At 30.9% G+C, this 14,964-nt stretch overlaps 1 protein-coding gene across 1 annotated transcript in view; it reads right to left on the reverse strand.

Moving 5' to 3' along the window:
- The window catches only part of LOC149419255 (sodium-dependent nutrient amino acid transporter 1-like), a 45,076-nt gene extending 41,915 nt beyond the window's left edge, over positions 1-3,161 (reverse strand). Inside the window, exon 1 of the mRNA XM_089638174.1 lies at positions 2,931-3,161. Coding sequence (XP_089494300.1) covers positions 2,931-2,942 — 12 coding nt within the window. The 5' untranslated portion in view covers positions 2,943-3,161. The remainder of the gene's footprint in view (positions 1-2,930) is intronic.
- Between the last annotated feature and the right edge of the window lie 11,803 nt (positions 3,162-14,964).

Genomic DNA, 14,964 nt, shown 5'->3' on the forward strand with positions numbered 1-14,964 from the left:
AAAAATTTGAAGAGATTTTTAATAAATTAGCAATATTTAATATCATTAAGTTTTCTCCGTGCAACATAAATGGTCTTAGCCGTGTTGGTGACCAGATCTAACTATCCAGATAATTATCCGGCACCCTCTTGAGCCTCACAACGTTCCCCAATAGAGGATGGCATAGTCCCAATGGCTCTAAACGGTTGGGACTCTTGCATGGTATTCACGTACAAAAAATAATCAATTTAGACATTAATTGTGAAGAATTAATTTAGCGATATATAAGTATCTACACGGTGTCCGGAAGCTCGTAGGATGTACCTAATACTTGTATCTTTTATTTAACTCGGTTTTCCTCAACGCATATGTTAACGCTATGATATCATGTCACGAATATATACACCAAGTAATTAATGACATATATGAACAATACATATAGGTAGATAAATATATACAGAGTGTTAAGGCCCCGTAGTAGGAGTTCAAAGATGGTTTTAAAGGGAGAAATGTAAATGTTTATGCAAGAGGGAGCGCGCTAATATTAAAAAAAACTATAACAATTAAGCGAAAATTGTGAAAATATTAAATAATTTAACGACTCGTTTGAAATAGAGCAAAAATCTCTCGACAAGCTTGCGTTTAAATACTTTAGTTGCATTTAAAGATACACTGTGAATTTTTCATTTCATTTATAACATATTAAATAACAGAACAAAACGTGTTTTTAATAAATTTCTGAGCTTACTTTGCGATTTATTTCTATGTAGGGAACTTCAAATATTAACATGTCGGCATAACAAATATATATATTATCATATTATTGTAGAAAGCAATATTATTGTAGAAAGCAATCACTTTGTGGTTTGACATATTTAATAAAATAAAATACTTTTTTGTTAAAATCGTGGTTTTAAAAAACCACGATATTTATTAATTTAAGAACCGACCGGTTTCGCTTTACTTAAGCATCATCAGGGTACAAATTAATACTAAATAAGAAGTATTATATATTATCTTCTAAAGTTTTTTTCTTTTTTATTACTTTAAACTTAAAGTTAAAGAGAAACTTATTATAAATCGTTAGAAATTGGGAATGCGGGGCCCAAGAATGAGTGACCAGGTGACGACATGACGTGAGAAAGAATATTTTGGTTTATTTGGGATTTTTTTGAATATAAAAAATGACACCATAGATACAAATGCCATTTAAATTTTTTACTCAAAATAATGCCAGGATCACTGGTTAAGGTTAGGTTTCGTAACACCCCGTATGTGGGCATTAAAATAATATATGCTGTTCAAATGTAAATAAAGATTTTTTTTTCAGATTTAAAATAAAACTTCATATCCCGGGTATTAAAAAGCAATATTATAATAAAAGTGCAGCTGTTTCGGTAAATGCCACCAAAATTGTTCCACAACCGAAAAAAATTACACAGAGGGGTCAAAAATCAATGTACTATGCTTCTTTGAACTAAAAACAATTTTTACAAAAAAAAATCTTTCTTAATTTGAAATGGTTCAAATATTAAATGTTTTAACCAATGACTAAAATAAAACACGGTTTGACTATATGAAACCGTATCGAAACAGCAGCCTACAGTTTCAACCATGAAAAATTATTCGGGAAGCCTAACGGAATTGGAGAATAAATAAAAATGATGATCTTTGTTTATACCACTATTAATATTAATTCGAGTTGCGCTTTCCATTTCTTTAGCCAGCGTTTCGTACAGCGTTACAGAATCAATTGTCATGGCTGACAACTGCCAAAAATCGGATCCGATTAATGTTTTGTTGAAATTTATCACTTCAAAAGAAATATCTTCGAATCTAGACAAGTTATTGTAGATACCTACAAAGAGGGTTATCTATATTAAATTACCTACCTATCAAATATTATTTAATATGGCTTACTTTTACGTGTAATTTAAAACTGAAAATACCTTTTTTTTTTGGGTAAACTAGTAGAAGTTGACAACTAATTTGTTAAAGTTGAAAACAATAGTGTATATAGTAAATAGTGGTGTGGTATGCGGAATGCAGCGCTGTAATAAAGCCTCTCAGTGCAATGCAGCCTTGTTATGAATTTGCACAATGACTGTTGGGAATGTTTTCAGAAAGGCCACCTAGTATTGTTTTGGCAACATGATCGCTGGAACTGATGAGCCGTAACGCTTGCTTTTTCTTGTTGAAAAGTAATTATTTACGAATAGAGAAGGTAGATAATTACATGTTGTTATCGTAATCCGACTTTCCAACGAATTTTATAACGTTCTTGTTTAAAATAAAGGTCGGTATTTAATGGTTGCAAAACAGAACAGAAGCTTTCTATTTATTAAAAAGTATAAATTATAAATTTCGTACATCAGATAATTATAAAAAACCTCCATAAACTTGTCGAATTCCGCTGCACGTTTAGTACGCAAAAATATATAAATAGCACTTGGTTTCAACATAATTACTACAAGAAATAACTATTTATTGTGGTGGGAGATGGTAAAAGATACATTAAATGTTTTGCGCAATAAAAAAATCAACTTACAAGTTGATGTAATGTTTAATTTAAGAGTCTCAGCGATATAATAAATATTAATATCGATATTTATGCATTCTAGGTAAATTAAGCATTGTTAATTTCAGATAAAAACCCTTCGATTATGCATTATAAATGCAATGATTAAATTACACTACAAAAATTACAGAAAATACAATACATTTACAGCCTTACTAATAAACGCATTTAAAATTTTACACAACTGACTAATAAGAATTTATGCATTAAAAACGTTCGTTTAGCAGTTGTTTAAAAGTAGAAAAAACTTTTTTTAGTAAAACAAATTTTAATCAATCATATCTCACAGGATTAGGCGATAAAACTTCACGACACAAATTGTTTTACAGGGGTAATAAAACTGTAAATAAAATGATAAAACAAATTCTCTTACCTCGTCTTCCATAATGTATAACTTTATCTATCAATAACTAGGAACAATTCACTGAATTTAAAATAAATAGTATTAATATCACAGAAGGAATAACAGTTAGACGTTTTAGCGAGAGCACCCGCTCTCGACTGAGTAAAAGATATCAATGCGCACGTTTAGCATAAAGAGGGCTAATCCACCAGCAGCGAATAGTGAGTAGACGAGAGCTAAACTGATTATCGCCTGCCGCGACAATGAGAACACCGACACTGGCTCAGAAGTGCGGAAAGCGGTTTATGATATTGATATTGTGACATAGCTTATATAGCCGCGAGACACCTGATAGGACACCATGACTTATGCTATATTGGTGCAGATTTATTTGACGTTGGGTTTGAGTGCAGAACTTAAATGCATCAAAGGTATAAACGGGTATCCAGTAACCCTTTGTTGCAAATTTCAATTTCCGGAAATCGTTTTTTGTAGTTATAAAAATGATGGATCTGGGTCTCTTTTTCAATATGTTAATGAGTAAAGTCTCAAATTGTAATTGTAATCGCAATAACGAATCAAAAGTGGACTGAAAAAATTAATTGTGAACTTGGAAGTTGACACAACTATGGTTGGAGATGGTGAACATGGAGTAAGGAAGGAATCCGACTACCCCTTTGATGTTCTTCAAATATGTTGATGGTTGGTTTCACTCACAGGAGATATGATTCATTTCATACACAAGCTTCCATAACATCCAGGTTGGATAAGAAACACATTGTGGAAACCGAATATGCATGTTCACTGCACAGCCTTCTATCCTGAGTTGATATCAATAACAAATAGATGTTAATCAAACAGGCTCCATCAATAAACTGCTTTGACATTTACTTTTATTCTTGTAAAATGTCACACAAAAACGTGGGTACATTCGGATAATGACAGGTACTTGTAGGTAAAATAGGATGGAAAAAAAGTGCGAAGATAATGTTAATGGAAGATAAATAGACTCTCAAACGAAATTTTGAAATAGAAAAATCAGAAAAAGATCAGAAAAGAATTTTGCAATCATACATAAAGATAGCAACCAATAAAAAAAACATGCGTTAAGAAAATGAAGATGATTTTGGTAGTTCTTAGTCGAAGTATGATACAGTTAAATATGACCGAAAGATTTAGGGTCGGATTAGCTCGATGGTAGACCAAATCCCTGGCAAGGCTGATGTCCTGGATTCAATTCCTAGATGTGACTGAATCTTTTTTTTGTTTTTTTCTGTTTCAAATTTTCGTTTGATACTCGCTAATATTGTCTACAGTGAAAAAACAAATTATTTGTCTTCAATAACTAGGTAGGTACCTACTCTAATTATCTGTTGCATATTTATACGTACACTATGAAAGCAGCATTGTTTGCAAAATGAAAATGTATTTTGTGACTGCTAAATGTATGAAGATATTGTATTAAACGAATCGGAGATAAAAACTTATTTCATCTGTCCGTAAATTTGTTTGTTACGTTCCGGTACCGGTTCAAGATGGTGGCCGTGTTAGATACTACCTTTTTATCCCACCAGAGTTCTCATGATCGTGGTTCCTACTCCGAGATTACTAATATGGTACCTACCGGTCTATGGTACCTACCTATTTCCTTATATGAAATAAATTATATGGTTTATACATAAGTAGGTAGGTATTTAAGTGGCTACTTACAAATCTTATGATTTCAGAGAAAATTTTGGTTTGATATGTTAAATAAGAGAAAATGAGAAACATAATTTTTTGGATGCTTAGGTCTGTACTGTTCACAGAACTACTAGTAATGTATTCGTACATTCCCATTAGTGTTCAACTCGTGTTTTGGACTCGAGGTCTACTGTGCACGCATTTTCACTTTTCCCTAGTGGTTATATTCTAGGTAAATATATATTTAAATACGATTCCTGAAAAAAAGTTATCTTTCAAATAGTATATTTATTAAAAACATAACCTCAAAACTAAAATTATATTGAGCAGGTAAGGAAGTCATTTCAATAATCTACTTCACTTTGTCAAGTTATGTACGAGTATACGCCTTTCGATTAAAATGATAATTAAAAACTGTTGTCATAAGGGTACCTTTGCAAAACAATATCTTTATGATTTTCAACTACTATCTAGGTACCGATAACTCCCACTTAGAAATAATTGGTTTATAATTATTACTACGGGTAATTAATACAAAGGTTATACATGTTGTCCGGAAACTAGAAGTACAAGCGGAAATGCGATGAATCTATCTATCTATCATTTGTAGACAATTTTGTGATGTAAATGGAGTCCGAAGTAGGACTTTTTTAAAGTAAAATTTTAAAAAAAATGTCGCTATGGGGTTAATATCAGCTGTTAAATGTCTTTTAAAAAAGTTCAAATCAAAATTTATATCACAAAATCGACTCTAAATGGGATGTAGATTCACTGGTTTCACGCTTTTGCTACGAGTTTACGACACCGTGTATAAAAAAATCACAATGGTGATAACATTTTATAGCTAGTGGATAAACCAAATAAACTTATACGCATATAGTGTGGCTAGTATAAAATAAAAATACACGTAACAAACATACATCAAATAGTGTGGCTAGGAGAAAAAAAATACAGGTAACGAACATACATCACATAGTGTAGCCAGGAGAAAATAAAAATATAGGTAACGAACATACATCACATAGTGTAGCCAGGAGACAATAAAAATATAGGTAACAAATATATATCACGTAGTGTGGCTAGGAGAAAATAAAAATACAGGTAACAAATATATATCACGTAGTGTGGCTAGAACAAAATAAAAATACAGATAACCAACATACATCACATAGTGTGGCTGGGAGAAAATAAAAATACAGGTAGCCAATTAGCCAAGTTCCTCGATATATAGCCTAATCTATACCTGAGTTAACTTTAACAGTACCTAACTAATTAACACTAAGTAGTTCTGTAAATGGAAAAGCTCGCGTCCAAAAAAAGCATGTTTCAAATTGTGTCAATTAATCAAAACCAAAATTTCCTCTGAAACCAAGTTTTGTATGTAGGTACTTGAACTACCTGTTTGTATACGAGTATATAAATTATAACTATTTTTTTTAATTTCAAATAAGGAATTATACATTTTTTCCAGAGAAAGATCATTATCTCAATGACAATTTTTTTTTTGAACTTTCTTCAAGCCGGTAGGTAGAAACCAAAATATTGAAAATATGGTAATACGTAAGACAAAAAGACATCTATTTCACATTTCAGCACATAATCTTTACTGCACCATTAACATGGCTATCACGGAAACGGAAAGTACAAACAAATTTACAGACAGACGAAATACAAAACGGTCGTGTTAAAACATAACTTCATTACGATCAGTCAAAAAAATCAACTAACCAAACATCCCGTGATACATATTCTTCGATTTTTGTTATTTCCAAAATTTTATTGCAAACCGGTTTTACAAAATTAGTTCGAAAACTCCCTGGAAACCTATTTTTGTCATCTACAACTCGATCTTGAAGTAAACTCCTTGACTCATTCATTCAAACATCGTCTCTTGACGCACCAACTCTTGGTATGACCTGAATAAATATTATACCGATGAGTCACCTGATCGTGTCTTACTGGGGCATCCCCGACTTCTATATTTATTTATATACTCTCACTGGTCGTATATTTTATTCAAAAATTATCCTTAAGTAAACTCAAATGCAGGTTGACTACGAAGGCCTCACACATCCTACCTAGATTACGACTATAATTTATTGCGACACGCAAAGAGCGTGCCTACATGTGCATAAATAGGTAATATATTTTATCGCAAAAATGAGACAAATTATTTCAATTAGTTTTCCTTTTAAATTACTGTATCACCTTCATCAATATCCATATTCTAATCATAATAATAATTTTGATATAATTGTGCTGACAGAATGCTGGTTGAACGATAAATATGTACCAAAAACAATAGAAAACTATAACACACACCACACAAAAAAACACAAAAATCAAAATGATGGCATAGTCATATACATCAATGATAAAATAAATACAATCGTCAAAGAAATACTCATAATAGACTCCAACTGCATACACATAGCATATGATAAAGAAACGTGTATTCTTGCGATGTACAGATCTCCATCCAAAAACGACATCACACATTTCCTAACTGCACTTAACAATACTTTAAAAGAAATCAACAAAAATAAAAATATCATCATCATTGGAGATCTAAACATAAACATCATACAAAACGGACACCCACAAAACATAGAATACCTAACACTACTAGCACAGCATGGACTGGAGCCAACGATAAAGATTCCAACACGAGTCACACAAAACACAAAAACTTGTATAGATCATATAATGATCAAAACAAAACTAAAAACCAAAACCGTAGTACTTGAAAGCACTATCACAGATCACTACATGAATATGATAGCAATAGACACCGAAAACACAAAACCCAACCAAGACAAAATATTCACAAAAAAAATAATTAACTACTCAAACTTGAAAGAAAAACTCAAACAAATAGACTGGAGTACAATATACCAAATAGAGAACGTGGAGGAGGCCTGGGATAAATTTCATAACATGTTAGCACAAGAAATAAATAAAAACACTATCATAAAACAAGTAAAACTCACACACAAAGCTAAAAAAATTAAACTATGGATAACACAGGGAATATTAAACTGTATTCGTAAACGAGACAAAATTCACAAACAAATTAAATATACACCCTACGACATGGAACAACTTAACTACTATAAAAGATATAGAAACATCTGCACCAAAATTATTAGAGTGGCTAAGGAATTATATTATGGCGAAAAACTTAAAAAAGAAAAAAATAACCCAAAGGAATTATGGAAAATATTAAAAGAAGTCACATACACACAAAAATACAAACAGAAAAATACTATTGAAAATCTAAATATTAACTCCAAAAAATTAGATGTCAATACAAATACAGAAACTATAGCAAATCATGTGAATAACTTCTTTGCAAATATAGGAAAAGTTTTAGCGAACCGTAAATTGCATAACACAAACACACTAACACAAACAAATAGATCAAATATCAATAAAAAAACCGACACAACACAGATTTACAATAAAAACAACCTCGGAAGAGGAAATTAACAAAATAATAAACACATTAAAAAACCGAATTGCTCCTGGATTAGATGAGATAACAACGGATTGCATTAAGATATTAAAAAATGAAATTTTGAAACCTATAACACACTTAATCAACCTTAGTATAACACACTCCTGCTTTCCTAGTACTCTTAAAAAAGGACTAGTTATCCCCATTTATAAATCCGGAGACAAAATGGAAATAACTAACTATAGACCAATCACTCTGTTAAACTCGCTATCAAAGATTTTCGAAAGAGTATTAAAAAACCAAATTATAAAATACCTTGAAGAAAACAAATTAATCTCGGATAACCAATATGGATTTAGAGACAAAATAGGCACAAAAGAAGCTTTAGCATGTACAGTAGATTATATACATAGCAACTTAGATCAAGGGTACAAATGCATAGCGATATATCTAGATTTAGCTAAAGCCTTTGACTCAATCTGCCACAATTCACTTTTTAAAAAATTAGAAAACATGGGTATCAAAGGCAAGGAACTTCAACTATTTAAAAGTTATATGAGTAACAGAACTCAACAAGTCAAAATTAACAACCATACTAGTAAACCACTGCCGATTACATATGGAGTTCCACAAGGAAGCATACTAGGGCCCGTTCTTTTTACTATTTACATAAATGAACTTTGCAGCATGAAAATAGACGGTGAAATAGTTAGCTATGCTGATGACACAGTTTTACTTTTCAAATCTAAGGATTGGAATAATGTATATAACATAGCGAATTTGGGAATCTCGCAAGTGAAAACATGGCTAGACTCAAACATACTTACACTTAACATATCAAAGACAAAATTCACAACATACAGTATAAATAGCACGGGACAGCCAAAAAACAATACAAACACCATAAAAATACACGAATGTTTAAACACTAACATCTGCGATTGCCCTCCTCTAGAAAAAACAGAACAAATAAAGTATCTAGGAATCGTAATTGACCATAACCTTAGATGGATACCTCACATCAAACATATCACAAATAAACTTCTCAAAACAATCCACATTTTCCTTAACATAAGAAACATATATAAAATAAAACAATTGAAAACAATATATTTTGCACTCTGCCAATCAATAATAGAATATGGAATTATTGCTTGGGGAGGAGCAACAAACTCGGCTATCAATTACATAGAAACCGCACAGAAAACGATCTTAAAGGTAATACTAAAAAAACATAGACTGACCGATACAGACCAAATATTCAACAGCTGTGACGTACTAGATATACGCCAATTATACGTTAAAACACTACTAAACTACATTTTTAACAAAAAAAATAAATTTCAACATACACAAAATAACACTAACAGACCAGTTAGACAAGCGTACAAAGAAAACATTAAAACTCCAACAGTAAATTCAACATTTGGACAAAGACACTACCAATACCATGCTATAAAAGCTTTCAACAGTCTAAAAATTGAAATTAAAATTGAGGAAAATAAAAATAAATTCACACACAAAATTACAAAATGGATTAAACAACAAAAAAGACAATATTACCAAAATGTCATAGCATAAAATAAAAATAAAACCTACACGTAACACACAAAACCAACATAAACACACATCACTCACAAACACACAAGATTATTTTCATTGTATTATTTTTTTAATTTTAAATGTATTATTATGTATTTTTATTTTTAATTTTAAATTTATTATTTTCTTTTCAAATTTACTATCTTCTCTTTAAATGTAATATGTAGATAAGATTTTCATATTATAAAATGAAGGCCTCAGCACGGGCAAGCCACCCAGTGAGGCCTACATTACTGGAAAACATAAATTGTAACAAAATAATGTACCAAAAATAAAAAATAAAAAAAATCGTGATAATCATTGTCTCAAGCAAAATCAATTATAATATCTGGAAAAAGTTGCATTTGTTAAAAAATCTCAAAATTAAAGGGCACTAATGCAAGATTTGCATTTTATATTGAATATTGGAATATTATTGCAATAATATTCAATGCCCAGAGTTGCCGAACAAGATTCCATTCAATGGAATTCAGGGTTGATCAAATCAAAACGAACTCTTAGCAGAATTCTTGCCTGAACAGACTATGCAATAATTACAATAGCGTATTATCCAAGGTTGACATTTTCGATTTGATTTGATTTGGATTTCGATTCAATTTTATTTTTGGTTGATTTATCGTATTATCCAAGGTTGATATTTTCAGTTGCGAACTTACCAAATACAAGAGGTCCATAAAAGAATATTTCTCTGATAGTTTGTGAATAATGTTTATGTCTCTATTGTTTATATCTCTATTATGATATGATTTATATCTACAACCTCTCTAGATGGCTATAAATGTATTGTTTTGTAAATTTTACGTTTTATATAATCTTTCGTTTTGTATAAATATTTTAATTCATATTCCTTTCTCACGAATTTAAATAACTTATTCCATATTATGCTTTCTCAGTAGAGGTAAAGTCGCAATGAGGAAATCTGAAATTGGGTTTATTTTACTATATAATACTTATGTACAAACTGATTAAATGTGAACTGTCGATTTCCCGAAAATGAATAAATAAATAAACAATAAGTTAACAAAATTGCCTTGATAATCATGAAAAATTAAATCTTTATTTTATAAAGTAAAACACAAATTAATATAGTAGCACAAATCAATACTAGGTATTTGCTGTACTTTTTGATTAAAATAATAATTATTCAGTTTGGTCTAATTTGGCCCCAAATCCAAATTTAATTTTTGTATGAAAAAGGCCACGCAGCCGTTCCTATATTTATTTAATTCTTGATTTTTTTGTAGCTAATTTCTGTTTTTGACCCGGTGTAAAAAGAACTAGTTGTTTTTGTTTACTTGACACCCAGTCTTAATACTGTTTTCTTCTTAATGAAAACTCTTCTTAATGTATCCACCCTGTGGTGGGGCAGAAGTAATGACCGGTTTTGATGAGGTAAAAAAAAAACAAAAACACTTTTTTACTACCATTAGTTTAAAATCCCATTTCCCAATCCCAAAATCCCCAGCAGCAATACATTGATGAAGTCTATTTCTGAATATTATGGTGGAAGAATAGCATAATAAGTAGGCGTAAAGATTAATAAAATCATAAATTCATGTTATTTAAAGAAGTAGAATAAAATACAGTACACCTAGATGACATAAATACGCCCAAATTAAATAATAGCGTGGAATCATAGTTACAATGGTAGAGCAATTATAGTGTTAAGTAGATATATAAAAATATATACAAATTCGTGCCGCTAAAACTCAGATACAAGTCCCGGTACTATCAATGGTGTGGTAGCCCTCTATCCCCCATCCATGAAGTAGGTTCCCGTTTTCACTCGAGGGGCGTGCTTTTGAAGATAAAAGGGCTGGAAGTTTCGCCCTCTAGACATTTCTAGAATAGTCCAGAACATTCGAGAGTATTCGAGAGCATTCCATAACATTCCAGAACATCCCGGAATATATATAGAACATCCCGGAACATCACAGATCATGAACTAAAAAAGGGATTACAGGCTGTTTCTTGATAAACTTTTAGTAAATTCGTAATTGTCACAATACATTGGTAACGCTTATTGGTAAAAACAAATCACTCTCCGCGTCTGTCTGTGTGTGCGCTTAGTTCTTCTAAACAATGCAACGGAGTTTCATAGGGTTTTCATCATTTAGAGAATTTCTTCTGGAAGGTTTGTATATATATAAAATGGATATTATATTTATTGAAAGTAGAGAAAAGTTGAGCGACGCCGGGTACAAGTATTTATTATTTTACAACAATGTATGCGTGTACCAATACATAATTGAATAAGGGATTACAAATTACAAATCAAACCTTGAATTGAAATTGCCGGGGCACCCATTTAGATGGTGCCTACAATTTGTTAACCCCTGGAGTCTTTTTGGGAGATATTTCCCCCAGACTGACAGTCTCATAAATGTCATGCGTTTTGTAATACGGTGAGATACATGTTCGAAAAGAAAAACAAGACACTATGTATTTTAATTTTAAAATATATCATAGACGCTCCCGAAATGCTTAAAATAATTTGATGAAACAAAAAAAACAAAATTTATAACATTTTTTTTATTATTTTTGTTTTTATCTATTCACTTATACCTACATAAAGTTTGTAGGTATACATATAGACATTGGGTTCAAGTAATACAGACAGATGTTCCATATATAAAACGTGGTAGTAGAATGAAATGTGATATGCAACTATATACATATACATGATTGAAGCTTAGGTAGTAATGGCAACACTGTCAAGTCTAGTATTGACGTTTTTCTGTATCTCCTTCAAATTATCAAAAAATTAACAAAATCAACAATAGAAAATAGCTAAAAAGTGGTCAATTCATCTAAATCGAAGATTGCGCACTGTCCAGTGTATTTCTTTTCACAAAAAGTGTGTTTTTTGCACCAAAAAGAGTTTTTTGTTTTTCCTCGAGAGCTTGTGTCATAAACTCAAAAATCGGTGCCATAGTTCTTGAATATCAAAGAGTGAAGATCTCAAGTGTAGCAAAGTTATCCATCCTTAAAGGAAACAATTATTCAATAGTGCTCTTTTAGTGTGAATTTAGACGCTCAGCGAATTTAGAATGAATACTCAATGTACTGCATGCGAAAAAAACATTGAAGTTCCGGCCGATTTTATAGCATGTTCTGTATGTGAAGATGGATATCACATTTTGTGTGCGGATATAGTGGAAACTTCTCGCCGAGGTGCAAAAAATCAATCTCAATCGCAACAATGGAAATGTAAGAAGTGCATTAAAATTCCGAAATCAACTAAACAGAAACTTATCGATAATAACATGAATGAACTCAATCAAGACCTGACACCTGTTGCCAAAAATCAAAAACGAATTGCACAAACAGCGAAGCTTACAACCACACCTACAATAACCAGTGAAAATCTAGCTTCATCATTCACAGATGGCTCTAATCAGCCGTTAACATTGGAAATATTCTTGAAGGAACTTGAAAAATTTAAAACAACAATGATTTCTTTTGTAGACAATAAACTAAGCATCTATGATCACAAATATGAAGAAATATTAAAACAAAACAATGATCTACTAAAGTCATTCCAATTCATGGCGGATCAACAGGAAGATCTAAAAAAGCGTGTGACTTCTATGGAAAAATTACAGGTTAAAGATAATGCTGATCTAATCGAATTAAAAAACCAAAACAACATTTTAATTAATACAATCTCACAACAAGACGTCAAAATCGACAGACTAGAATATATGTCTCAAATATGTAATATTGAAATAAGAGGGATTCCAGAATCCATCTCTAATAACTATTTAGAAATTCTCAATAAAATAACAAAAATTATCAACTTTGAGGACTCTTCAGGAAATGTGAACTCGGTAATAAAAAAAATCTATAGAATGGGGCCTAAAATTGCTGAAAAAAATCCCAGATCAATCATTGCGACCTTTAATAACACACTAGATCGAGATAATTTCTTATGCAAAATAAAAACATACACAAAGGCCACAACTCCCAGCACAAATAAATTAAATACATACGATCTAGGAGTATCGCAAGATGCCCAACGAATATATATATCGGATCACTTAACACAAAAAGCAAAATTCCTCCTAGGACAAACTAAACGATTCGCCAGAGAAAATAATTTTAAATATGCATGGACATCTTCAGGACGTATCTTACTGAAGAAAATTGACAGCTCAAAAATCATAACAATAAATAATGCCAATGACCTGCAACGTTTAAAAAGTCAATCTATCTGACTTCTATTTCACTCTGTCATTATGGCTGTTAATGAAGATATCATTTCATGTTCTCATATTGTAATATATTGTTATAGAATATTTATATACTCATTTATTTTTATCACAATCAGTAAGATCTCATGCAACCTCATACTTCTAGTAAATCTATATAAATCTGGGAAAAAAATAAATGAATATATCTATATTCCTTTTATGGTCAGATTCTGGAATAGTTCGCAGGTAATTGTAACTTATTTTTCTATTGCAACACACCCGTCGCACCTACATATTTACAGATTGAGTACTCACCGTGCTCTGATTAAGAATAATAAGTCGGTAATTATGAAATTCATTACTTGTTCATTTAAGACTCATTTCATAATTTTCAATAGGATAATGAATAAGCAATGTGATGTATTCTATATTTACCTACCACCCTTAGCTGTTGTTATCACATATAATTTGTCATTAGGTAATAACATACAAATAACAACTGTGCATATACCTGAAAAAAAAATTTTTCATTGCAAATACCTACGCACTATTTTGGCCACATCGCTGTGTATTTCAAATGTTTTTGTATGTATTTATTTTATGTCAACATATTCTTTGCAACATCTTTACAACCTAAGTACGCTCCATGCTCTGAGCTATATTTTTTTGTTAATATCATTTAATAATTGTTGTTTTGTTAATATCATAAAATCATTGCAAATACCTGCGCACTATTTTAGTCACATTCTGTGTATTTCTAATGTTATTGAATGTATTTGTCATTTTAGTTGCGTTCTTGATACTAACTTATTTATCTTACCAATCTATTACCACCAAAAGATCTACTACCACTCTATAACCACTTTTATTGCTATTATTCACTTTATTATAAATATTTACTTTAAGATTGATAATTATGTAAACATAATTTCCTTCGTTTGTACCTTCACGGGATATACCTACATTTTCGACAAGTTTTCACGGGCTCAAATTAATATTAATATACACCCATTATTATTCTTATTATTATTATTAATTACATCGCATATTATTTGCTTTTGTTTTATGAGTCACACCACCAACAGCAACATGTATAAAAAAGTATTAATATGGATTCTATATTGGATGA

This window comes from Hesperophylax consimilis, chromosome 12, assembly GCF_061612785.1.
Source record: "Hesperophylax consimilis isolate HC1 chromosome 12, BYU_Hcon_1.0, whole genome shotgun sequence".
Classification (NCBI taxonomy): Eukaryota; Metazoa; Arthropoda; class Insecta; order Trichoptera; family Limnephilidae; genus Hesperophylax; species Hesperophylax consimilis.